The sequence below is a fragment of the Oncorhynchus clarkii genome, chromosome 2, assembly GCF_045791955.1.
Source record: "Oncorhynchus clarkii lewisi isolate Uvic-CL-2024 chromosome 2, UVic_Ocla_1.0, whole genome shotgun sequence".
NCBI lineage: Eukaryota > Metazoa > Chordata > Actinopteri > Salmoniformes > Salmonidae > Oncorhynchus > Oncorhynchus clarkii.
Genome location: NC_092148.1, coordinates 82,621,966 through 82,647,750, shown reverse-complemented (window position 1 = coordinate 82,647,750; position 25,785 = coordinate 82,621,966). Strand labels below are relative to the sequence as shown.

The following is a 25,785-nucleotide window of genomic DNA, read 5'->3' as shown; positions in this document are numbered from 1 at the left end:
AACTCTGACAGTTTTGTGATGATATCCTCATAACAGTATCAAAAGCTTTCCTTAGGTCTAGAAATACACCCCCAACAACGCCCCCTTTGTCCATCTTGGAATTCACATTTTGCAGAAGAAAGCAGTTGGCCATTTCTGTGGAGTGTTTAGCTCTGAAGCCAAACTGCATGGAGTGTAATGTGAAGGGGCTGTTGTTGAGGCTGGCAATCAGTTGCTCTGCTACAGACTTTTCAGTAACCTTCAACACCACAGGTAATATACTAATGGGCCAGTAGTTACTCACGTCAGCAGGGTCACCTGATTTAAAGATGGCTGTTATTATGGCCGACTTCCATACCCTTGGAAACACTCCCTGACCAATAGATGTGTTGGTGACCTTAGTTAAGGGGGTCAATGAGTGACTCTGTAGTTTTTAAGAAAGTCCAGCCCAAGCACATCTTTGGCTTTAGTGTTCTTTAGTGAGCTAATCACCTTGTTCACCTCTGACTGAGAAACCTCCCTTATGATGAAGACAGGTTGAGTGTCATTCACTAGTGCTGAGCCCAAGACGCCAGTGGAGGGGTTCTGTGTCAGTAACTTGACAGAATCAGGAAAGTAAGAATTGAAGGCTGTTGCTATTTGGACTGTATCCTATGTTAGACCGTCATTTACATCGAATCCAAGCTTGACATTGGTCTGAATTGACGTGGTCGCATGCCTCATCTATGGCCAGAAGGAGAGTGGCACACTCATGGGGATGGCGATCGTACACCTTCCACCTCCATGCTGAAAGAAATCCTTAATAGGTTTGAGGAAAGGAGAGTATGGGAGCAGGTATAGGGTCACAAATCGGGGATGGGCCCGAACCATGCCTGAACCACCTCTGCATGGTGGAACATGACATTGTCCCAGACAATGACATACGGTGCCTTCAGAAGGTATTCATACCCCTTGACTTATTCCACATTTTGTTGTGTTACAGCCTGAATTCCAAATGGATATTATAATAATTTTTTCTCACCCATCTACACACAATACTCAATAATGACAAAGTGAAAACATGTTTTTAGTAACTTATGCAAATGTATGAACCTTAAATACAGATATATTTTATTTACATAAGTATTCACACCCCTGAGTCAATACTTTGTAGAAGCATCTTTGGCAGCGATTACAGCTGTGAGTCTTTCTGGGTAAGTCTCTATGAGCTTTGCACACCTGGATTGTGCAGCATTTGCCCATTATTCTTTTCAAAAATCTTAAAGAGTTGTCTAATTGGTTGTTGAACATGGCTAGACAACCATTTTCAAGTGTTGCCATAGATTTTCAAGTAGATTTAAGTTAAAACTGTAACTCGGCCACTCAGGAACATTCACTGCCTTCTTGGTAAGCTGCTCCATTGTAGATTTGGCCATGTGTTTTTGGTTATTGTCCTGCTGAAAGGTGAATTCATCTCCCAGTGTCTGTTGGAAAGCAGACTGAACCAGGTTTTCCTCTTAAGATTTTGCTTGTGCTTAGCTCCATTCTATTTCTTTTTTTATCCTGAAAAAACTCCCCAGTCCTTAACGATTACAAGCATACCCATAACATGATGCAGACACCACTATGCTTGAAAATATGGAGAGTGGTACTCAGTAATGCGTTGTATTGGATTTTCCCCAAACATAACACTTTGTTTTCAGGACAATTTTTGCAATATTACTTTAGTACTTTGTTGCAAACAGGATGCATATTCTGTGCAGGCTTCCTTCTTTTCACTCTGTCAATTAGGTTAGTATTGTAGAGTAACTACAATGTTGTTGATCAATCCTCAGTTTTCTCCTATCACAGCCAGTAACCTCTGTAACTGTTTTAAAGTCACCATTGGCCTCATGGTGAAATACCTAAGCAGTTTCCTTCCTCTACGGCAACTGAGTTAGGAAGGACGCCTGTATCTTTGTAGTGACTGGGTGTATTTATACACCATCCAAACTGTAATTAATAACATCAGCAGCTCAAAAGGATATTCAATGTCTGCTTTTTTGTTTTTGTTTCCCCTTCTACCAATAGGTGCCCTTTGCGAGGCATTGGAAAACCTCCCTGGTCTTTGTGGTAAATCTATGTTTGAAATTCACTGCTCGACTGACCTTACAGATATGTGTGGGGTACAGAGATGAGGAAGTCGTTCAAAAATCATGTTAAACACCATTGCACACAAAGTCCATGCAACTAATAACTTGTTAAGCATATTTTTACTCCTGAATTTATTTAGGGGTTGTATACTTATTGGCTCAAGACATTTCAGCTTTTAATTTTTTATTAATTTGCAAAAATGTCTAGAAACCTAATTCCACTTTGACATTATGGGGTATTGTGTGTAGGCCAGTGACACAATCTCAATTTCATACATTTTAAATTCAGGCTGTAACACAAAATTTTTTGGAAAAAGTCAAGTTGTGTGAATACTTTCTGAAGGCACTGTATATGATAAACAGAGTAGCAGCAGCGTATATGATGATTGTATGTGAGTGGGTGTGCATGTGTGTAGAGTCAGTATAAATGTATGTGTATTACGTGCATGAGCAAATGATGAAGTAAGTGTTTGTGTGTGTGTGTGTTGGAGTGTCAGTGTGCGTGAGTGTGTATGGCCCTGTGAGTGTGCACAGAGAATAAAAACATAAATAATTAAAGTGAAAGGGTCAACTTAGATAGTCCTGGTAGCCATTTTGTTAGCTATTTAGTTAGCTATTTAGCAGTCTTATGGCTTGAGGATGGAAGCTGTTCAGGAACCTGTTGGTGTCAGATTTGATGCACCTGTGCCGCTTGCAGAGCCTATGGCTTGGGTGGCTGAAGTCTTTAACAATTTCCAGGGCCTTCCTTTTACACCATCTGGTATAAAGTTCCTGGATGGCTGGGAGCTCGGCCCCAGTGATGCACCGGACTGTCCGCACCACCCTCTATAGCGCCATGCGATCGAGGGTGGTGCTATTGCCATACCCATACCAAGCAGTGATGCAGCCAGTCAAGATGCTATCAATGGTACAGCTATCAATGGTACAGCTGTGTGTGTGTGTGTGTGTGTGTGTGTGTGTGTGTGTGTGTGTGTGTGTGTGTGTGTGTGTGTGTGTGTGTGTGTGTGTGTGTGTGTGTGTGTGTGTGTGTGTGTGTGTGTGTGTGTGTGTGTGTGTGTGTGTGTGTGTGTGTGGGGTCATTGTGGGGCGACAGGTAGAGCGTTAGACTAGTACTGTAACTGGAAGGTTGCAAGATCGAATCCCCGAGCTGACAAGGTAAAAAATCTGTCATTCTGCCCCTGAACAAGGCAGTTTAACCCACTGTTCCTAGGCCGTCATTGAAAATAAAAATTTGTTCTTAACTGACTTGCCTAGTTAAATTAGAGTCTTAGAGTTATTGGCAACAGGAATGCTGGTGGTCATCTTAAAATGTGTGGATTACAGACTGGAACAAGGAGAAGTTGAAAATGACTGTGAACATGCCTGCCAGCTGTTCTGTGCATGCTCTGAGAATGCACCCTGGAATACCGTCGGGCCTTCCGGGTATTGAACGGTCTAAAGACCTTTCTCACGTCGACCTCAAAGAGCGAGATCACCCAGTCCTCTGGGTCAGTGACGGCCCTCACACCCAGCACTATGTTGTTATTGTCTCAGTGCATGAAATGCATTGAGTTCGTCTTTTACATTTTTTTAAAATTTCACCTTTATTTAACCAGGTAAGCTAGTTGAGAACAAGTTCTCATTTGCAACTGCGACCTGGCCAAAATAAAGCAAAGCAGTGTGACACAGACAACAACACAGAGTTACACATGGAGTAAACAATAAACAAGCCAATAACACAATAAACAAGACAATGACACAGTAGTAAAAATAAAGTCTATATACAGTGTGTGCAAAATGCATGAGGAGGTAGGCAATAAATAGGCCATAGGAGCGAATAGTTACAATTTAGCAGATTAATACTGGAGTGATAAATGAGCAGATGATGATGTGTAAGTAGAGATACTGGTGTGCAAAAGAGCAGAAAAGTAAATTAAATAAAAACAGTATGGGGATGAGGTAGATAGATTGGGTGGGCTATTTACAGATGGCCTATGTACAGCTGCAGCGATCGGTTAGCTGCTCAGATAGTTGATGTTTAAAGTTGGTGAGGGAAATAAAGGTCTCCAACTTCAGCGATTTTTGCAATTCGTTCCAGTCACTTGCAGCAGAGAACTGGAAGGAAAGGCGGCCAAATGAGGTGTTGGCTTTGGGGATGATCAGTGAGATATACCTGCTGGAACGTGTGCTATGGGTGGGTGTTGTTATCGTGACCAGTGAACTGAGATAAGGTGGAGCTTTACCTAGCATAGACTTATAGATGACCTGGAGCCAGTGGGTCTGGCGATGAATATGTAGCGAGGGCCAGCCGACTAGAGCATACAGGTCGCAGTGGTGGGTGGTATAAGGTTATTTGGTAACAAAACGGATTGCAGTGTGATAGACTGCATCCAATTTGCTGAGTAGAGTGTTGGAAGCTATTTTGTAGATGACATCGCCGAAGTCAAGGATCGGTAGGATAGTCAGTTTTACTAGGGTAAGTTTGGCGACGTGAGTGAAGGAGCCTTTGTTGCGAAATAGAAAGCCAATTCTAGATTTGATTTTTGATTGGAGATGTTTAATATGAGTCTGGAAGAAGAGTTTACAGTCTAGCCAGACACCTGGGTATTTATAGTTGTCCACATATTCTAGGTCGGAACCGTCCAGGGTGGTGATGCTAGTCGGGCGGATGGGTGCGGGCAGCGAACGGTTGAATAGCATGCATTTGGTTTTACTAGCGTTTAAGAGCAGTTGGAGGCCACGGAAGGAGTGTTGTATGGCATTGAAGCTGTCTTTTATCGATGGCGGTTATGATATCGTTTAGTACCTTGAGCGTGACTGAGGTGCACCCGTGACCGGCTCGGAAGCCGGATTGCACAGCGGAGAAGGTACGATGGGATTCGAAATGGTCAGTGATCTGTTTATTAACTTGGCTTTCGAAGACTTTAGATAGGCAGGGCAGGATGGATATAGGTCTGTAACAGTTTGGGTCTAGGGTGTCACCCCTTTGAAGAGGGGGATGACCGCGGCAGCTTTCCAATCTTTAGGAATCTCGGACGATACGAAAGAGAGGTTGAACAGGCTGGTAATAGGGGTTGCAACAATGGCGGCGGATAGTTTTAGAAAGAGAGGGTCCAGATTGTCTGGTAGAGGCATCGTTGGGCAGATCACGGCTGGGTCTTCATTTGTAGTCCGTAATTGACTGTAGCCTCTGCCACATGCTGCGGGCATCAGAGCCTATGTAATATTATTCCACTTTATTCCTATATTGTTCTTTTCCTCGTTTGACGACTCTGTACTTGTTCCTGTCCTCAGCCGTAGCCTCAGGGTTGTCTGTGATAGCTCTGTGTGCGGTAGCCCTGTCCTTTAGTTTAGCTCCATCCTCAGTGTTAATCCAGGGCTTTTGATTGGGGAAGCAGCGAGCCTTCACTGTTGGGATAATGTCGCAAATTAATTTCCTAATGAAGCCAGTGACGGAGGTGGGTAGCTCGTCGATGTTTTTGGCATATTCCAATCAAAACATATTCCAATCAGCTCTAGCAAAGCAGTCCTGTAGCACAATCTCTGATTCTGGTGACCATTTCTCAATGGAGTGAGTCACGGGTACTTCCTGTTTGAGATTCTGCTTGTAAACAGGGAGCAGGAGCACATAGTCATGATCTGATTTGACGAATAGAACAGCAGCATTACCTGTGTAAGTTTGTGTATGTTTTGAGTGTGTGTGTTAACCCTAGCTGTCTCCCTGCACAGACCTGCACCTTAGAGACTATCTGAACTTTAGAGATGATTTGCACTGACTACCCAAATATCCAACCCTTACACACAAACTTACACATACTGTAAACACACAAGCACACACACGCAGAACTCTCCCATAAATGTTCCATACACACAAATAAATTATTTCTCTCCAATTTTGGCCACAAATTTGTGAGCATATCTATTTTGCCAAGATAATCCATCCACTTGACAGGTGTGGCATATCAAGAAGCTGATTAAACAGCACGATCATTACACAGGTGCACCTTGTGATGGGTACAATAATAGGCCACTTTAAAATGTCCAGTTTTGTCACACAACACAATGCCACAGATGTCTCAAGTTTTGAGGGAACTTGCAATTAGCATACTGACTGCAGGAATGTCCACCAGAGTTGTTGCCAGATAATTGAATGTTAATTTTTCTACCATAAGCCGCCTCCAATGTCATTTTTGAGAATTTGGCAGTGCGTCCAACAGGCCTCACAATCGCGGACCACGTGTAACCACACCAGCCCAGGACCATCACATCTGGCTTCTTCTTATGCAGGATCTTCTGAGACCAGCCACCCGAACAGCTGATGAAACCGAGGAGTGTTTCTGTCTGTAATAAAGCCCTTTTGTGGTGAAAAACAAATTCTGAATGGCTGGGTGAGCCTTGCTCCCAAGTGGGTGGACCTATGCCCTCCCAGGCCTAATGGACCTAATGAATTTATTTCAATTGACTGATTTCCTTAAATGAACTGAAATTGTTGCATATTGCCTTTATATTTTTGCTCAGTATATTTATTCTACTGCGTGACGAAGTCCCTTCCCACTTTATAGTATATTTGTAAATACATTGTAAATACAGTCTATTATTACTATGCACATCACCTGTAACTTATACGTCAGGAGTCAGGAAGCAGGTGCAGAAGGTCAGTTTAATAATGAAAGGATAAACAAGATAAACAAGAACAAACATAAGCAGCGTACTGAACGTGATAGAGAACAATACCACCTAATGACTGATGACAACTTAAATCAAATCACATTTTATTTGTCACATGCGCCGAATACAACAGTGAAATGCTTACTTACAAGCCCTTAAACAACAATTAAGTTTTAAGAAAAATAAGCGTTAAGTAAAAAACAGATAAGTAAAAAATAAAAGTAAATAATTAAAGAGCAGCAGTAAAATATCAGTAGTGAGGCTATATACAGGGGATACCGGTACAGAGTCAATGTGCGGGGGCACAAGTTAGTATTTCTTTCTACTGTGTTATTGACTTGTTTATTGTTTACTCCATGTGTAACTCTGTGTTGCTGTCTGTTCACACTGCTATGCTTTATCTTGACCAGGTCGCAGCTGTAAATGAGAACTTGTTCTCAACTAGCCTACCTGGTTAAATAAAGGTGAAATAAAATACAAAAAAATTTAAAAAGTTGAGGTAATTGAGGTAATATGTACATGTAGTTAGAGTTAAAGTGACTATGCATAGATAATAAACAGGGGTTAAATAAAGGGCTAAATAAAGGCTGAGAAATCAAGGAGAAAATGATGAGCAGGTGTGCGCAATGTGGGTTGCCAGGACCAGTGGTTAGTAGACTGGTGACTTCGAGGGAGGGAGCAGGAGTAAGCGTGACACCACATCTCTTATTACTTAAAATAGTTGATAGTTTAGACTCTTATTGTTATTATTGATTAATGTACTGCATTGTTCTGGGAGATAACACATAAATATTTCACTGCACAATTTACACCGGCTTTATACAGTGTATGTGACGATTCCAATTTGATTTAATTTGAGTGTGGGTGTGGAGCTGCAGGCTGGATTGTGTTTCTCTGTCTGTCAGAACCTTCTTATTCTAACTTTGTTAGACTGTTAGCCATTCATCACCCCCCCCCCCCCCCCTCATCTGAGCTCAAATGTTTCTAATCACAGTTCATTATCATGCATCATTCTTTTTACATCATCATAATTATTAAACAATGCAGTCAAAATAACACCAGAGTTCAACTCAGTCACGTTTCAATATCATTTCCATTTATATTATTTTATTAGACCCTCTTTATATTGATATATTATGAGGTCAGGTTGCTGTCTGATTATTGAAAATGAACTACACAACCTACTGCTGGGAAGAATATGAGTCGGTTCACAGGTGCTACTTAATTAGCAGGAGGAGATAGTACGTGTATTTTCCTCGTCAAAGCCTTCCTCTCGACGACAAGGCTGTGAGGGGTAAGTGCACCATGCAAATTTCATTTGAATGAACAAAATAATTGAAAAATAGCTTGAATGTATTGTGAGGAAATGATGAAATGGATTTATAACATTTGTGTGCCACACCATAACCTGGTGAACAAATAGTCTAATTCTAATTCTAATTAAGAATATACATTTTCTAGGCATACAACATATGTTCTTAGTGGCTTGAACCATAGCGCTTGAAATGATATAATGTTTTAGTATGTTTATAACTATATAAGTGGATTATCAGTAGTGACTAATGTGTTATGGGTTAGATGGAATGATTTATGTGCAAATGTATTTGAGGCCGGAGACAAGGTACATACGGGGCCCTGTGTTTGAGACAGAATTGGGAAAGCGGAATGGAATGTGACTGGAGCGAGATCTGTGTGGCTCATAAATGAAGGAAGGGGGTATTAGAGTCTCTGTTTATAGAGTACCACTCCTCTGTGTATAGTGATATCAGGGGACAGCTCGTAGGAGAGGAAGGACAGCTAACTGCACAATATAGAGACTACTATGAAGTTAAATTGAACGTCACAGATACCCAGATCATGGTGGGAGTAGTAGTAATAGTGTTGTCATTTCAGACACTATTGTCAACTTTCAGGGAGGGGTTTGTCAAAGAAGATACAACGCTTGAAGGATGCTATAGTAACAGCTGGACTGTAGCTTCAATAAGGGGATTTAAAAGTATGTGTCCTGGGCAGTGTTAACTTTGGTTTTTCGTTGTATACATAATTATGCATAGCTTAACACATTATTAATACTTGTTATGTTTTGTGTTTCTTTTTGCTTTTCAAGTCTTGTGCTGTCACTCTCTTAGGAACCAGAAGGAGGAAATGAAGAAAGTCAAAAGCTCCATCTGAAATGTCATTATCAGTTGTCCGACGAGAGATGGAAATAAGAGTGTGCACAGTGTGATTTATAGATCAGAGGCCATAAGTCTTGGAGGTGTAAATTGACAAATCAACTGTGAATGTCAATCATGTTTTATTTTTTATTAATTTCTAAGTAATTTCAAAGTTTATGTGATGTTAAACAGTATGGAATTACTATTCAAATAGGGTTGTATTGGGTTGTAATTTGAAATACTTGCTACACCAGAAGTGAATGTTTATATATAGGAGGAATATATATGGTGGGGTCAATTAAGGGTGGATATGAGCCATGGGCTTGGAGAGTTACTAAGTGAAGGAAAAGGCAATCACGTGGTTGCGTTCACTGACAATGGTGGATTGCTGTGGATTAGTGAGGAATGGGGGCCGAGGTCAGTTCAGGTCACATGAAGGGAGAAGGAAACATTTTTTTTTGTGACACATCACTTAACTTCCTGCCTAGCAACAAAGATGTAATGTTTAGAGAAAATGAGGAGACTGCCTAAAGTGGGGTATAAATACTTGTGCTGGTGGGAACATGTCTTTGTCTGTTCAGCTGTCTGACCCATTGGGTGAAAAAACTTGGTTTGAGCTTTTCCTAGTTGTCCGTTAGTTTTTACACCAAATGGCTGCAGGTACCTCCACCATGAAAGGAACATTGATATGAATCAGAATGCCTATTTTATCTATTTTAATCTTTGGGCCAGACCAGAGGGAAAAGCAATCACCACAAGAGAAAGAGGGTAGTTGGATTTCAGGGAAAAGCAATCAACACCCAATACAACAACAAGAAATGATGAAGCATGGCGGTTGGTGTAGTGGGTGTATTTCTTACCCAGTGTTGTCTTGTTTTAGGAGATATCCAAATCACCCATAGCTGAACGTTTGTTTGTGTGAGTGCATGCTTGCTTCCATAGGTATGTCTGTGTATTTGTGTGTGTGTGGACACCTGATTTGTGAAGCTTGCCACACCTGCTGAGTGCTATTCTTTGAGCATGCTCCAGAGAGACAGATGTACTCTACATGGCCTCTTGGGAACAGGAAGCCTGCAGTCAGCAGGACGCTCCTCTTCAGGACTCCTGGAGAGTAAACACACACACACACGTGCCAGTAATGACAACATTCACGCAACAGCTCCTCTAACCACCTCTTCTCTCTGCCGACTCCATCCTCACTGCTTCCGACACCAATCCGTGAAAATACTCACAGTATTCACACTGCCACTCTGTTTGTCGCAAATAAATATTTTTTTACCATCTAGGTTGTGTTTAAATTGGATCTCTGGTTTATTAGCATATTTCACCACTACCTTACGGTACACTCTGCTTTTAAAGGCTCTCTACTGTTATAAACCATTTATTTTAAACATTTTGTACAGTCTTTTGCCTCTGGTCATCTCTGGTGTAATTCACTACACTCTTTTTGTAATCTGTATACATGGTGTTATTCATTTGTTGCCTATTACGTATTTATTGTGACTAGTCTATTTGTTTTTCTGCTGTTTTCTTGTTGTAATTTCTTTTTAAAAACAGTATGCCGCAAGTAAATTAACTCTAACTCCCCCCTACAGCAGGTTCCCGTGGCAGGGCTGAGGAGGGATGCTCTTGGGGGAGTGCAGTAGTACCAGTAGGTTGCTGGAGGCTCTGTGTGGCAAGAGAAGGGTGGTTGTGTCGGCCATGAAGCTGCCCTGCTCCTTCTACTGTTCCCTCTGGTTCCTCCTGCTCCTGGGGGCCGCGTCCTTACTCCTCCTAGTCCACCTCCAGGGCCTCTCAGACATGCTCCAGCAACAGACCCCAGGTCAGTGTACTAGTCTACAGCGCTTTTCAAAGAGGTGTACGCACATCCAGTAACTTGCATGATGAAGACCTTTGAGTTGAAGCGTTGCACAACAACACTGCAGGAACATTCAACAGTATACTGGTATCTACCTATCTACTTTTTGTGTTGGTGTGGTAATTGTAGTTTTACTGATGTCAGATAATGTGGGTTGTTTTGTGTTCTTTGTTGTTGTGAATGTCCAATAAATGAACGCTTCTGGCCAATAAGAATACAGTAGTAGTAATCATGATTGAAAAGCCATTTAAAATGTCATGAGAACCCTTGAGACACCCAGTAAAACTGTCATCTTCAGTAAGCCTATCTGTGAGGAGATCTTTGTATTTGTCTAGAGCTGTACTGTGCTGTACTATACTGCTGTGCTGTACTGTGTCTATAACCTGGTGTGAGTGGATGCTATGATCTCTGTGGCAACAATGTCTCTACTGATAACAGCTATGAACTGGGAGAGAGCAGAGATTTCCAGAGCTGTTATATTCTACTTATGGTCTGATACAAACGTGTGACATAAAACACAGACACAGAGTGGATATACTGTAACTCTCTGGTATTGAATTTGGCTCAGTGTTGTGCTTTGTGACTTTGCATTTATCCTCTCATTGTTGGGATTTATGTGGAGTAATGAAGAGAATATGTTTCAAAATACGTTCTCTTTTCAATTAGGCTAAACCCGTTCTAGACGTTTGTATTGAACACTCAGCATTTTTATTATCGAGGTTGTTGAAATGACACACCTCGTTTGTGGAATAGAAAGAAGAAAAAAGCTGGGCAGAAAAGGCTGAAAAGCAGTTCAGTGGAGAGAACATGTTTTGGAAATGGCCGAGTTAGTAAATTACATTTCACAGATCAATATAGCGGCATAGAATAAGCAACACATCAGAGGCCATGTTTAAATTGCCTCTGTTTGAGAATCATCAGTGAGAAACGCACAGTACCCTGAAATTGGTTTGTAATGCCTTTATTGGAAATTGCTTTTGAAATCCTTCACAGACAAAATACATTAAACAAATGTAGATGTTCAATAATTATATAACCCCATGTAAGGAAATGTATGTAATTGTCAAAGTTAGAGCGCAGTGCGGTTCCACTGTCGGAGTACCGTTGTTGTTATGCTTCTGTTGTTGCCTCATGAAATACTAAAGAAACAAATCAAATTACCCAGACGTAAACAAACTTGAAGACTAAATGTGCTCGTTTGCAAATAAATGATTAGCATGCCACAAGCTGATTTATACCTAACGTTAAATAATTACCACCTGTACCCCTCAGTCTGTAAATCCAGTGAGTAAATTCAGCATCTTTCTAGCACACATAGTTGCATAGTCAAGTTTAACAGATCACCACATCTCTAGTGTAACTTAGAACACTTCTCAATGATCTTGGCAGACCTTCACCTTTACAGTCTTCTGCTGTCTGACTCCTGTGCAGTAAGGAAAGGGGCCAGGAAGTGTCCTACTCATTAAATACATACTGTAACCAGTCCAATGGCAGTACAGTACGGCCTCACTCTCTCTCACAGCTGAGTCAACTGTCAATGTGGGCTGCCCAAAATATCATCCCCAAAACATCTGTTTGGCTCCTGTGCCCATATGGTGAGGGTTGAGGGGAGGTAAGGGGAGGCAGAGGAGTGGGGGCTGAGGAGAGGTATGGGGAGGAAGAGGAGTCTGGGCTAAGGAGAGGTGAGGGGAGGAAGATGAGTGGGGGCTGAGGAGAGGTATGGCGAGGAAGAGGAGTCTGGGCTAAGGAGAGGTGAGGGGAGGAAGAGGAGTGGGGGCTGAGGAGAGATGAGGGGAGGAAGAGGAGGGGGGCTAAGGGGAGGTGAGGAAGAGGAAGAGGAGTGGGGTTTGAGGAGAGGTGAGGTGAGATGACAGTGATGAGACAGTCTAGAGAGGGATCAATACAATATTCAGCAGGTTAACTCAAACCTGAGCCTGCCACTCCCTCAGCCTTCATCAGACATTGGCCCTCTTGAAATACCACAGCTAGTGGTTCTACACAGGTATGAGAGCAACTCCACCCTATTAATGCATACTCAAACCAACAATAATTCAGTTCATTGTCTATCTACCACTATCCTTTATTAATCTATATTGACTTCAAGGTTGGGAGCTAAAAGTATAGTTGTCTCCTCTCAATGATTGTTACAGTGTTACTCTGGTATTACACATGAATTTATCTGATATTTAGGCTTAGGCTACTTGAATAGGTTATAGGACAAGCTTGGATATCCTCTAGCCCCAAACTCTAATTGATTAGCACATCATTGATTGCACTGCTCTCAGGAAGGGAAGAAAGTGCACAATGAGACTACAGAGAGTGATAATAACTCACATGCCGTTTCGGATGATTGTTCCTCTTTAATTGAATCAATGCACATCTCAATTTCAGAGATGCTTGTAAAAACAGCACTGTGCAGTATTTATAATCCAACTGGCATTTTGAAGTACCACTATTTTCTTTTCTCACTTTCACTCTTTCTTTCCCCTCTATTTTCTCCAAAGGAGGCCTATTCAGTATAGTATTTAAAAAAATAACTGCAACTCACAGCACACAAATTCTGCTGCTAATTCAAATGAATCTACTAAGCTACTGAAGTGCATCTCTACCAAATGATCTCTTCATTTTACACTGATAGCTTTTTATTCAATAGCCCTCATCCAGAGCATATGCTATTAATTTATTTTGCTATACATCTCTGAAACACATTGCCAGGCTTTATATATTTTTTTGCTGTCTAATGAGAGACTACCTCAGGTAGCTAACTGGTAGTTTATCAATGGCCCTGAAAAAGTTGTGACAGGCTCTTGTTCAGAAATTGGGGCTTTTCAAACAGAAGGTGTGAACAGTGGGTATGGCTGCATTCAGCTGAGGTGAGCCCGAGACAGTAAAGCTCGTTATTAAATCACATCAAAGCTTTCCTGGCTTCTTTTTTTCCTTCTCTTTCTCCCTCTCCCTCCACATCTCCCTCCACATATCACTCTCTCCCTCCACATCTCCCTCCACATCTCCCTCCAAATCTCACTCTCTCTCTCCACATCTCCCTCCACATCTCACTCTCTCCCTCCACATCTCCCTCCAAATCTCCCTCCACATCTCCCTCCAAATCTCCCTCCACATCTCCTTCCACATCTCACTCTCTTCCTCCAAATCTCACTCTCTCCCTCCACATCTCCCTCCACATCTCCCTCCAAATCTCCCTCCACATCTCCCTCCAAATCTCCCTCCACATCTCCCTCCAAATCTCCTTCCAAATCTCACTCTCTCCCTCCACATCTCCCTCCACATCTCACTCTCTCCCTCCACATCTCCCTCCCCATCTCACTCTCTCCCTCCCCATCTCACTCTCTCCCTCCCCATCTCTCTCTCCCTCCCCATCTCACTTTCTCCCTCCACATCTCCCTCCCCATCTCACTCTCTCCCTCCACATCTCCCTCCCCTTCTCACTCTCTCCCTCCACATCTCCCTCCCCATCTCACTCTCTCCCTCCCCATCTCACTCTTTCCCTCTCCATCTCACTCTTTCCCTCCCCATCTCACTCTTTCCCTCCCCATCTCACTCTCTCCCTCCCCATCTCACTCTCTCCCTGCACATCGCTCTGTCCATTTCTCTCTCTCCCTCCCTCTATTCTCCCTGTGCAACAAATTGAATTCTCTCCCTGAAGTGACCTAATGCAATTTGAAAGTTTAACTATGGGTGTGTGAGACGTGTGATGTGTGTCCTATTTGAGTCTAAACAAAAAACATGTCACAGCAAGCTAAACCCTAATTTGAAAGGCACGATTTAATTAATGTTCATCGGGGGTGGTCCAACAGCAGCCTACCCAATACATTTTTATTGGCAGCCACCCTGCTCTTCAAGATAAGAACATTGAAATGCATATTTATTCTAGTCTGTTTGAATATCTTTAGTGACATTCCCATTATTTTATTTTGCCATTGTTATGCCGTTCTCGGGATAAGCCGTGGGTTTACATCCAGGGTATCAATTGTCAATTCTGCTGCTGTGTCTTGAGCAAATGCAAACTCTCTCACATTGACAAGACATGTGAGCATTTCTATGCCTGTCCGCCTGTTAGAAAATGTGGCTGTAACAATACGTTGAGAATAAACTCAGTTTTGTTTAGAACTAAACCCACCTCGATCCAGGGATTTGTGAGCCCACACAATGGAGGTAGTCTTTTCAATCCACACAGTTCAAGATTGAGGCTAATGGTTGCTTGGCAGTAACCATTCCACACAGGGATTCAAAAGGGTTCTTCGACTGCCTACAGACTTTATCTCCCTGCTTGGCCACCTCCCTCAGATGACCATTCCGCTACCCAAGAAAAGCAAAGGACCCTTTACAGGCTCAAACAGCTGGCCTGTCACCAACCCTTATTAAACTTTTGGAAAAGTACAATGCTATTTCACAGTAAACAAATGAACAGATATTCAGTACGCATATAGGGAAGGGCATTCATCATGTCCGGCACTTACACAAATGACTGATGATTGGCTGAGAGCAACTGATAATATTAAGATTGTGGTTCACTTGCCTCATGAGGTTATGCCAAAACAAAGTGTGTATAGTAGGACACTTTGTTTTTTCGATACTGTGTCATGACCTGTCTTTGCAAGGAGATCTCATTAAAAGAAATGGACAAACAGACAGTGAGGGAGCGTTGTATGGAATGGGCCTGTTGCACCAGGTTAGCAAGGTCATGACTCGGTGTGCTGCCTTTCTGGAGGCACCGTAGGGAGGACACTCAACAGCCCTGGGGAACACAGACAGCAGTGACTTACTGCCTGCCTGGCTACTGTGACTAGTGGCTGTACACTCTTAGCATAAAAGGTGCTATCTAGAACCTAAAAGGGTTCTTTGGCTGTCCCCATAGGAAAACCCTTTGAAGAACCCTTTGGTTCCAATTAGAACTGTTTTTGTAAAACTTCTGACCCACTGGGAATGTGATGAAAGAAATAAAAGCTGAAACAAATCATTCTCCCTTCTATTATTCTGACATTTCACATTCTTAAAATAATGTCAAGCAAAGATGCACTGAGTTTGAAGGTAAGCCTTGAAATACATTCACAGGTAGACCTCCAATTTACGCAAATGATGTCAATTTGCCTGTCAGAAGCTTCTAAAGCCATGACATAATTTTCTGGAATTTTCCAAGCTGTTTAAAGGCACAGTCAACTTAGTGTATGTAAACTTCTGACCCACTGGAATTGTGATACAGTGAATTATAAGTGAAATAATCTGTATGTAAACAATTGTTCAACCGATGAGCAGCAGGTGTTTCTAATCAGGGTTGCCACTCATCTGCCAATCAGGGATGTTGCTTTTCTGGTCTACCTGTATAGAAATTAGTCACAAAGAATTATAAGGTATGGGAGCAGGCAAGACGGGCAACTCACAAATCAACCGCCAAGGCGTCTGCTCACCTGAACTGGGGGGCCCTTCCTTGTTTGGGTAACTGATTAACAACTTTTTTTTTTTAAATAAACTGCATACTAAATAAATGTGACTGGTCAATTGTGTGAGTCGGGGGCTGGGCCCAAGCCCGTAGGGGGCCCAAGGTGCAAAACAAATTAAATGAGAAATAATGTAATTTTTGTATTATTATAATTTTTATCCAACCACGGGAGCCCGCTCTCAATGTTCAAAATACACCAGAGAGCATAATTAAGCCACAGAGGATCAATAGATTATAAAAGATAACTGGAGTAAGTTTTATCACAAGCACATACAAGTACTGTATCTGCCAAAATGAAGGAAACACCAACATAAAGTGTCTTAAAAGAGTGCTCTGCCACCACGAGCTGCCAGAACAGCTTCCTTGATATAGATTCTAAGTGGACCTAAACCATGTCAGGAAAATGCACCCCATACTGTAAGGTTCTGCTTTTCTTTTCTTAGTCAACCTTGTGTTATTTTTCTTTGTATTCTTGACCGTAGCCCTGTTTCTTTGTGTTCTGGAACGTAGCCCTGTCTCTTTGTATTCTGGAACGTAGCCCTGTCTCTTTGTATTCTGGAACGTAGCCCTGTCTCTTTGTATTCTTGACCGTAGCCCTGTTTCTTTGTGTTCTGGAACGTAGCCCTGTCTCTTTGTATTCTGGAACGTAGCCCTGTCTCTTTGTATTCTTGACCGTAGCCCTGTTTCTTTGTGTTCTGGAACGTAGCCCTGTCTCTTTGTGTTCTGGAACGTAGCCCTGTCTCTTTGTATTCTTGAACGTAGCCCTGTCTCTTTGTGTTCTGGAACGTAGCCCTGTCTCTTTGTATTCTGGAACGTAGCCCTGTCTCTTTGTATTCTTGACCGTAGCCCTGTTTCTTTGTGTTCTGGAACGTAGCCCTGTCTTTCATTTTTGTTCATTGATTTCACCTGTGTTCGTTTCTCACCTGGTCTCATCAGCTCCCTATTTAGTTCAGTTCTTTCTGTTTGTATGGTTGTAAGCTATTGTTTGTTTTTGACTACCTACCTGTGTTTGTCCATTGCCTGTGACCACGATTCCTGCCTTCTGCGAAGGCTTAATAGACATCTGCGCGCTCTGCGCATGGACCTACAACTTTTATCCCTGAATATTCATTACAGAATACCTCACCTAAAAACAGAATGGATTCAGCGGAGCTACAGCGGTGCCTAACCCAGCAAGAGGAGCATATGGAGGAAATTTGCCATCTTCTCCGCCAGCCTATCCCTACTCCTCCGATGCCAGGAATCATAACCCATAGCCCTCCTTCGTTCATACCCATGCCTGGAAAATATGACGTTTCGCCTGGGAAATGTCAGGGATTTCTGATACAATGCAGCAAATATGCTGCTGGAAGTGGTGTTGGAGGGCCAGTGGGAGGCACTCTTTCCTCTGGTCTAAAAATTATCCCAATGCCCCAGTGATTGGGGACACTGCCCTGTGTAGGGTGCCGTCTTTCGCATGGGACGTTAAACGGATGTCCTGACTCTCTGAGGTCATTAAAGATCCCATGGCACTTATCGTAAGAGTAGGGGTGTTAACCCCGGTGTCCTGACTAAATTCCCAATCTGGCCCTCAAACCATCATGGTCACCTAATAATCCCCAGTTTACAATTGGCTCATTCATCCCCCTCCTCTCCCCTGTAACTATTCCCCAGGTTGTTGCTGTAAATGAGAACGTGTTCTCAGTCAACTTACCTGGTAAAATAACTGAGAAATAAAAATACAGTGAGCACAACCCCACGAACTTTGCCACTGACAAGAACAGGGTGGATTTTGTTGTCTCTACTCACAGACAAAACCCTGGATTGGGCCACCGCCATATGGACTGCCAGCAGCACAGAACTCAGATCCGAGACCCATTTCCACACCCTCTTCAAAGTGGTATTTGATCACTCTCCTTCCAGTAGTCCTAGAGGAGACCTCCTCATAGAACTTCAACAAGGACGCAATTCAGCTGCCGACTATGCCCATGAGTTCCGCACCATGGCTGCAGGGAGTGGATGCAATGAGGCTGCCGACTATGCCCTCGCGTTCCGCACCATGGCTGCAGGGAGTGGATGGAATGAGGCTGCCGACTATGCCCTCGCGTTCCGCACCATGGCTGCAGGGAGTGGATGGAATGAGGCTGCCGACTATGCCCTAGCGTTCCGCACCATGGCTGCAGGGAGTGGATGGAATGAGGCTGCCGACTATGCCCACGCGTTCCGCACCATGGCTGCAGGGAGTGGATGGAATGAGGCTGCCGACTATGCCCTAGCGTTCCGCACCATGGCTGCAAGGAGTGGATGGAATGAGGCTGCCGACTATGCCCTAGCGTTCCGCACCATGGCTGCAGGGAGTGGATGGCGTGAGGCTGCTTTACTTACCGTCTACTGAAGAGGGGTCAACAGGGAACTTCAGGCGGAGCTGGCCTGTAGAGGTGACCTTCAGGATTTAAATCAATACATTCTTATGTCCATCTCCATTGACCTGGGTGGCAGAGTTCTTCAGCGGTCGGCGATTCCCTCACCTCATCGCTGACCGCTGAAGAACTCTGCCACCCAGGAACCTGACACCTTCACATGCTTCCATTTTCATGTTACTTACATCCCTGGAAAGAATTGTAAAAGCTGATGCTCTCTCCCGCCAGTTTGACCTTCCGACCAGTAACTCAGACCCTACACCCATCCTTCCTCTTGCATTATGGGACCAGTACAGTGGGAGGTTCACTCTGCCATACAAGAAGCCCAAACCTCAGACCCGGCTCCTTCTGAGACACCACCTGGGAAGAGTTACTTACCAGCAGCTGTTAGACCCCAACTGATGCAATGGTCTCACACGTACTTGGGGTCAGGACATCTGGGCATTACACGAACCACCAAACTTCTGGTGGTCCTCACTGGCATCTGACGTAAGGGATTACATACTCTCCTGTCCAGTCTGCGCCCAAACCAAAAGCCCTTGCCATCTCCCTTCGGGAAGCTTCAGCCTTTGCCAAACCCTCACAGACCCTGGTCCCACATAGCCGTTGACTTCATCACAGACCTTCCTGAATCCTCTGGTAACACCACTATCCTTGTCATAATGTCAGTTTGATGTCTCTGTTGACATGCTGCTCTAGTCTAGGGAAAGATGCATATACATGCTACTTCCCTTATGCTGCTTTTATTCCAGACAAGTTTGATCATGACATCTGATCCAGACTACTTATTAGCGACACAGCGTTAGCAGCAATGTCTGGGACAAGCCACCCACAGAGAGAGAATAGAACATCAGGATGCCAGTAGGCAAATAGTCTCCACCGCTCCCCTTCCCCTTTTTAACTACATGAAATACAAGGGAGAGTGGCAGTTGCACAAAGAGAAAGGAGAGGTGACAATAAAATGTCCCAAACATAGTTACACTGAACAGCAATGACAGAGAAAGTGATGTTTTTATTAACACTCCCTATCCGTTTTGCAGAAGAGACACAGATCACATAACTAAATCCTATTCCCAGCTCACATAGGTGCAACACCTAACTTCTACTTCAATCACATTTTTACTTAGTCATCCATTGACATCAATGATAAACTAATGGTGTTTTCACACTTGTTCCCTTTCAGACAATTTTTGTGACCTTAGAACTCAGGTTCGCTTAATTTTTTGTGCAGTGTGAACACTCCAAAATAACTCAGACCCTCAAAAGAGCCCCCAAAGCGACCCGAACTGAGACCATCTTGAGGTGGTCTAAGTTCGGTTTGCTTGAATTCCGCGGTCCGGTTCCCTTTAAGGCAATGTGAACGCAAAGCTCCCCAGGTTCGCTTGTCATTATTCCCGCACCACACACTAGACTACTGCAACACCATTCCATCCACTCCCTGCAACACCACTACTGCAACACCACACTAGACTACTGCAGCACTGTTTCCCCTGCCATAACCCCTCACACTGGACTACTGTTTCCCCTGACATAACCCCTCACACTAGACTACTGTTTCCCCTGACATAACCCCTCACACTAGACTACTGCAACACTGTTTCCCCTGCCATAACCCCTCACACTAGACTACTGTTTCCCCTGACATAATTCCCGCACCACACACTAGACTACTGCAACACCATTCCATACACTCCCTGCAACACCACTACTGCAACACCACACTAGACTACTGCAACACTGTTTCCCCTGCCATAACCCCTCACACTGGACTACTGTTTCCCCTGCCATAACCCCTCACACTAGACTACTGTTTCCCCTGACATAACCCCTCACACTAGACTACTGCAACACTGTTTCCCCTGCCATAACCCCTCACACTAGACTACTGCAACACTGTTTCCCCTGCCAAAACCCCTCACACTAGACTACTGCAACACTGTTTCCCCTGCCATAACCCCTCACACTAGACTACTGTTTCCCCTGACATAACCCCTCACACTAGACTACTGCAACACTGTCTCCCCTGCCATAACCCCTCACACTAGACTACTGCAACACTGTTTCCCCTGCCATAACCCCTCACACTAGACTACTGCAACACTGTTTCCCCTGCCATAAACCCTCACACTAGACTACTGTAACACCGTTTCCCCTACAATAACCCCTCACACTAGACTACTGCAACACTGTTTCCCCTGCCATAAACCCTCACACTAGACTACTGCAACACTGTTTCCCCTGCCATAAACCCTCACACTAGACTACTGTAACACTGTTTCCCCTGCCAAAACCCCTCACACTAGACTACTGTAACACTGTTTCCCCTGCCATAACCCCTCACACTAGACTACTGCAACACTGTTTCCCCTGCCATAACCCCTCACACTAGACTACTGTAACACTGTTTCCCCTGCCATAACCCCTCACACTAGACTACTGCAACACTGTTTCCCCTGCCATAACCCCTCACACTAGACTACTGCAACACTGTTTCCCCTGACATAACCCCTCACACTAGACTACTGCAACACTGTTTCCCCTGCCATAACCCCTCACACTAGACTACTGCAACACTGTTTCCTCTGCCATAAACCCTCACACTAGACTACTGCAACACTGTTTCCTCTGACATAACCCCTCACACTAGACTACTGCAACACTGTTTCCCCTGCCATAACCCCTCACACTAGACTACTGCAACACTGTTTCCCCTGCCATAAACCCTCACACTAGACTACTGCAACACTGTTTCCCCTGCCATAAACCCTCACACTAGACTACTGCAACACTGTTTCCCCTGCCATAACCCCTCACACTAGACTACTGCAACACTGTTTCCCCTGCCATAAACCCTCACACTAGACTACTGTAACACTGTTTCCCCTGCCATAAACCCTCACACTAGACTACTGCAACACTGTTTCCCCTGCCATAACCCCTCACACTAGACTACTGCAACACTGTTTCCCCTGCCATAATCCCTCACACTGGACTACTGTTTCCCCTGACATAACCCCTCACACTAGACTACTGTTTCCCCTGACATAACCCCTCACACTAGACTACTGTTTCCCCTGACATAACCCCTCACACTGGACTACTGTTTCCCCTGACATAACCCCTCACACTAGACTACTGTTTCCCCTGACATAACCCCTCACACTGGACTACTGTTTCCCCTGACATAACCCCTCACACTAGACTACTGTTTCCCCTGACATAACCCCTCACACTGGACTACTGTTTCCCCTGCCATAACCCCTCACACTAGACTACTGCAACACTGTTTCCCCTGCCATAACCCCTCACACTAGACTACTGTTTCCCCTGACATAACCCCTCACACTAGACTACTGCAACACTGTTTCCCCTGCCATAACCCCTCACACTAGACTACTGCAACACTGTTTCCCCTGCCAAAACCCCTCACACTAGACTACTGCAACACTGTTTCCCCTGCCATAACCCCTCACACTAGACTACTGTTTCCCCTGACATAACCCCTCACACTAGACTACTGCAACACTGTTTCCCCTGCCATAAACCCTCACACTAGACTACTGTAACACCGTTTCCCCTGCAATAACCCCTCACACTAGACTACTGCAACACTGTTTCCCCTGCCATAAACCCTCACACTAGACTACTGTAACACTGTTTCCCCTGCCATAAACCCTCACACTAGACTACTGTAACACTGTTTCCCCTGCCAAAACCCCTCACACTAGACTACTGCAACACTGTTTCCCCTGCCATAACCCCTCACACTAGACTACTGGAACACTGTTTCCCCTGCCATAACCCCTCACACTAGACTACTGCAACACTGTTTCCCCTGCCATAACCCCTCACACTAGACTACTGCAACACTGTTTCCCCTGCCATAACCCCTCACACTAGACTACTGCAACACTGTTTCCCCTGACATAACCCCTCACACTAGACTACTGCAACACTGTTTCCTCTGCCATAAACCCTCACACTAGACTACGGCAACACTGTTTCCTCTGACATAACCCCTCACACTAGACTACTGCAACACTGTTTCCCCTGCCATAACCCCTCACACTAGACTACTGCAACACTGTTTCCCCTGCCATAAACCCTCACACTAGACTACTGCAACACTGTTTCCCCTGCCATAAACCCTCACACTAGACTACTGCAACACTGTTTCCCCTGCCATAACCCCTCACACTAGACTACTACAACACTGTTTCCCCTGCCATAACCCCTCACACTAGACCACTGTTTCCCCTGACATAACCCCTCACACTAGACTATTGTTTCCCCTGACATAACCCCTCACACTAGACTACTGCAACACTGTTTCCCCTGCCATAAACCCTCACACTGGACTACTGTTTCCCCTGACATAATTCCCGCACCACACACTAGACTACTGCAACACCATTCCATACACTCCCTGCAACACCACTACTGCAACACCACACTAGACTACTGCAACACTGTTTCCCCTGCCATAACCCCTCAAACTGGACTACTGTTTCCCCTGCCATAACCCCTCACACTAGACTACTGTTTCCCCTGACATAACCCCTCACACTAGACTACTGCAACACTGTTTCCCCTGCCATAACCCCTCACACTAGACTACTGCAACACTGTTTCCCCTGCCAAAACCCCTCACACTAGACTACTGCAACACTGTTTCCCCTGCCATAACCCCTCACACTAGACTACTGTTTCCCCTGACATAACCCCTCACACTAGACTACTGCAACACTGTCTCCCCTGCCATAACCCCTCACACTAGACTACTGCAACACTGTTTCCCCTGCCATAACCCCTCACACTAGACTACTGCAACACTGTTTCCCCTGCCATAACCCCTCACACTAGACTACTGCAACACTGTTTCCCCTGCCATAAACCCTCACACTAGACTACTGTAACACCGTTTCCCCTACAATAACCCCTCACACTAGACTACTGCAACACTGTTTCCCCTGCCATAAACCCTCACACTAGACTACTGCAACACTGTTTCCCCTGCCATAAACCCTCACACTAGACTACTGTAACACTGTTTCCCCTGCCAAAACCCCTCACACTAGACTACTGTTTCCCCTGACATAACCCCTCACACTAGACTACTGTTTCCCCTGACATAACCCCTCACACTGGACTACTGTTTCCCCTGACATAACCCCTCACACTAGACTACTGTTTCCCCTGACATAACCCCTCACACTGGACTACTGTTTCCCCTGACATAACCCCTCACACTAGACTACTGTTTCCCCTGACATAACCCCTCACACTAGACTACTGTTTCCCCTGACATAACCCCTCACACTGGACTACTGTTTCCCCTGACATAACCCCTCACACTAGACTACTGTTTCCCCTGACATAACCCCTCACACTGGACTACTGTTTCCCCTGACATAACCCCTCACACTAGACTACTGTTTCCCCTGACATAACCCCTCACACTGGACTACTGTTTCCCCTGCCATAACCCCTCACACTAGACTACTGCAACACTGTTTCCCCTGCCATAACCCCTCACACTAGACTACTGTTTCCCCTGACATAACCCCTCACACTAGACTACTGCAACACTGTTTCCCCTGCCATAACCCCTCACACTAGACTACTGCAACACTGTTTCCCCTGCCAAAACCCCTCACACTAGACTACTGCAACACTGTTTCCCCTGCCATAACCCCTCACACTAGACTACTGTTTCCCCTGACATAACCCCTCACACTAGACTACTGCAACACTGTTTCCCCTGCCATAAACCCTCACACTAGACTACTGTAACACCGTTTCCCCTGCAATAACCCCTCACACTAGACTACTGCAACACTGTTTCCCCTGCCATAAACCCTCACACTAGACTACTGTAACACTGTTTCCCCTGCCATAAACCCTCACACTAGACTACTGTAACACTGTTTCCCCTGCCAAAACCCCTCACACTAGACTACTGTAACACTGTTTCCCCTGCCATAACCCCTCACACTAGACTACTGCAACACTGTTTCCCCTGCCATAACCCCTCACACTAGACTACTGTAACACTGTTTCCCCTGCCATAACCCCTCACACTAGACTACTGCAACACTGTTTCCCCTGCCATAACCCCTCACACTAGACTACTGCAACACTGTTTCCCCTGACATAACCCCTCACACTAGACTACTGCAACACTGTTTCCCCTGCCATAACCCCTCACACTAGACTACTGCAACACTGTTTCCTCTGCCATAAACCCTCACACTAGACTACTGCAACACTGTTTCCCCTGCCATAACCCCTCACACTAGACTACTGCAACACTGTTTCCCCTGCCATAAACCCTCACACTAGACTACTGCAACACTGTTTCCCCTGCCATAAACCCTCACACTAGACTACTGCAACACTGTTTCCCCTGCCATAAACCCTCACACTAGACTACTGCAACACTGTTTCCCCTGCCATAAACCCTCACACTAGACTACTGTAACACTGTTTCCCCTGCCATAACCCCTCACACTAGACTACTGCAACACTGTTTCCCCTGCCATAAACCCTCACACTAGACTACTGCAACACTGTTTCCCCTGCCATAAACCCTCACACTAGACTACTGCAACACTGTTTCCCCTGCCATAAACCCTCACACTAGACTACTGCAATACTGTTTCCCCTGCCATAAACCCTCACACTAGACTACTGTTTTACTGTTTCCCCTGCCATAAACCCTCACACTAGACTACTGCAACACTGTTTCCCCTGCCATAAACCCTCACACTAGACTACTGCAACACTGTTTCCCCTGCCATAACCCCTCACACTAGACTCCTGCAACACTGTTTCCCCTGCCTTAACCCCTCACACTAGACTACTGTTTCCCCTGACATAACCCCTCACACTAGACTACTGTTTCCCCTGACATAACCCCTCACACTAGACTACTGCAACACTGTTTCCCCTGCCATAAACCCTCACACTAGACTACTGCAACACTGTTTCCCCTGCCATAAACCCTCACACTAGACTACTGCAACACTGTTTCCCCTGCCATAACCCCTCACACTAGACTACTGCAACACTGTTTCCCCTGCCATAAACCCTCACACTAGACTACTGCAACACTGTTTCCCCTGCCATAACCCCTCACACTAGACTACTGCAGCACTGTTTCCCCTGCCATAAACCC

General features: G+C 44.6%; 1 protein-coding gene across 1 annotated transcript in view; it reads left to right on the top strand.

The window, feature by feature from the left end:
* Window positions 1-10,516: 10,516 nt before the first annotated feature.
* Window positions 10,517-25,785, top strand: part of LOC139382827 (carbohydrate sulfotransferase 8-like) — an 85,267-nt gene continuing 69,998 nt past the window's right edge. Inside the window, exon 1 of the mRNA XM_071127060.1 lies at window positions 10,517-10,715. Coding sequence (XP_070983161.1) covers window positions 10,517-10,715 — 199 coding nt within the window. The remainder of the gene's footprint in view (window positions 10,716-25,785) is intronic.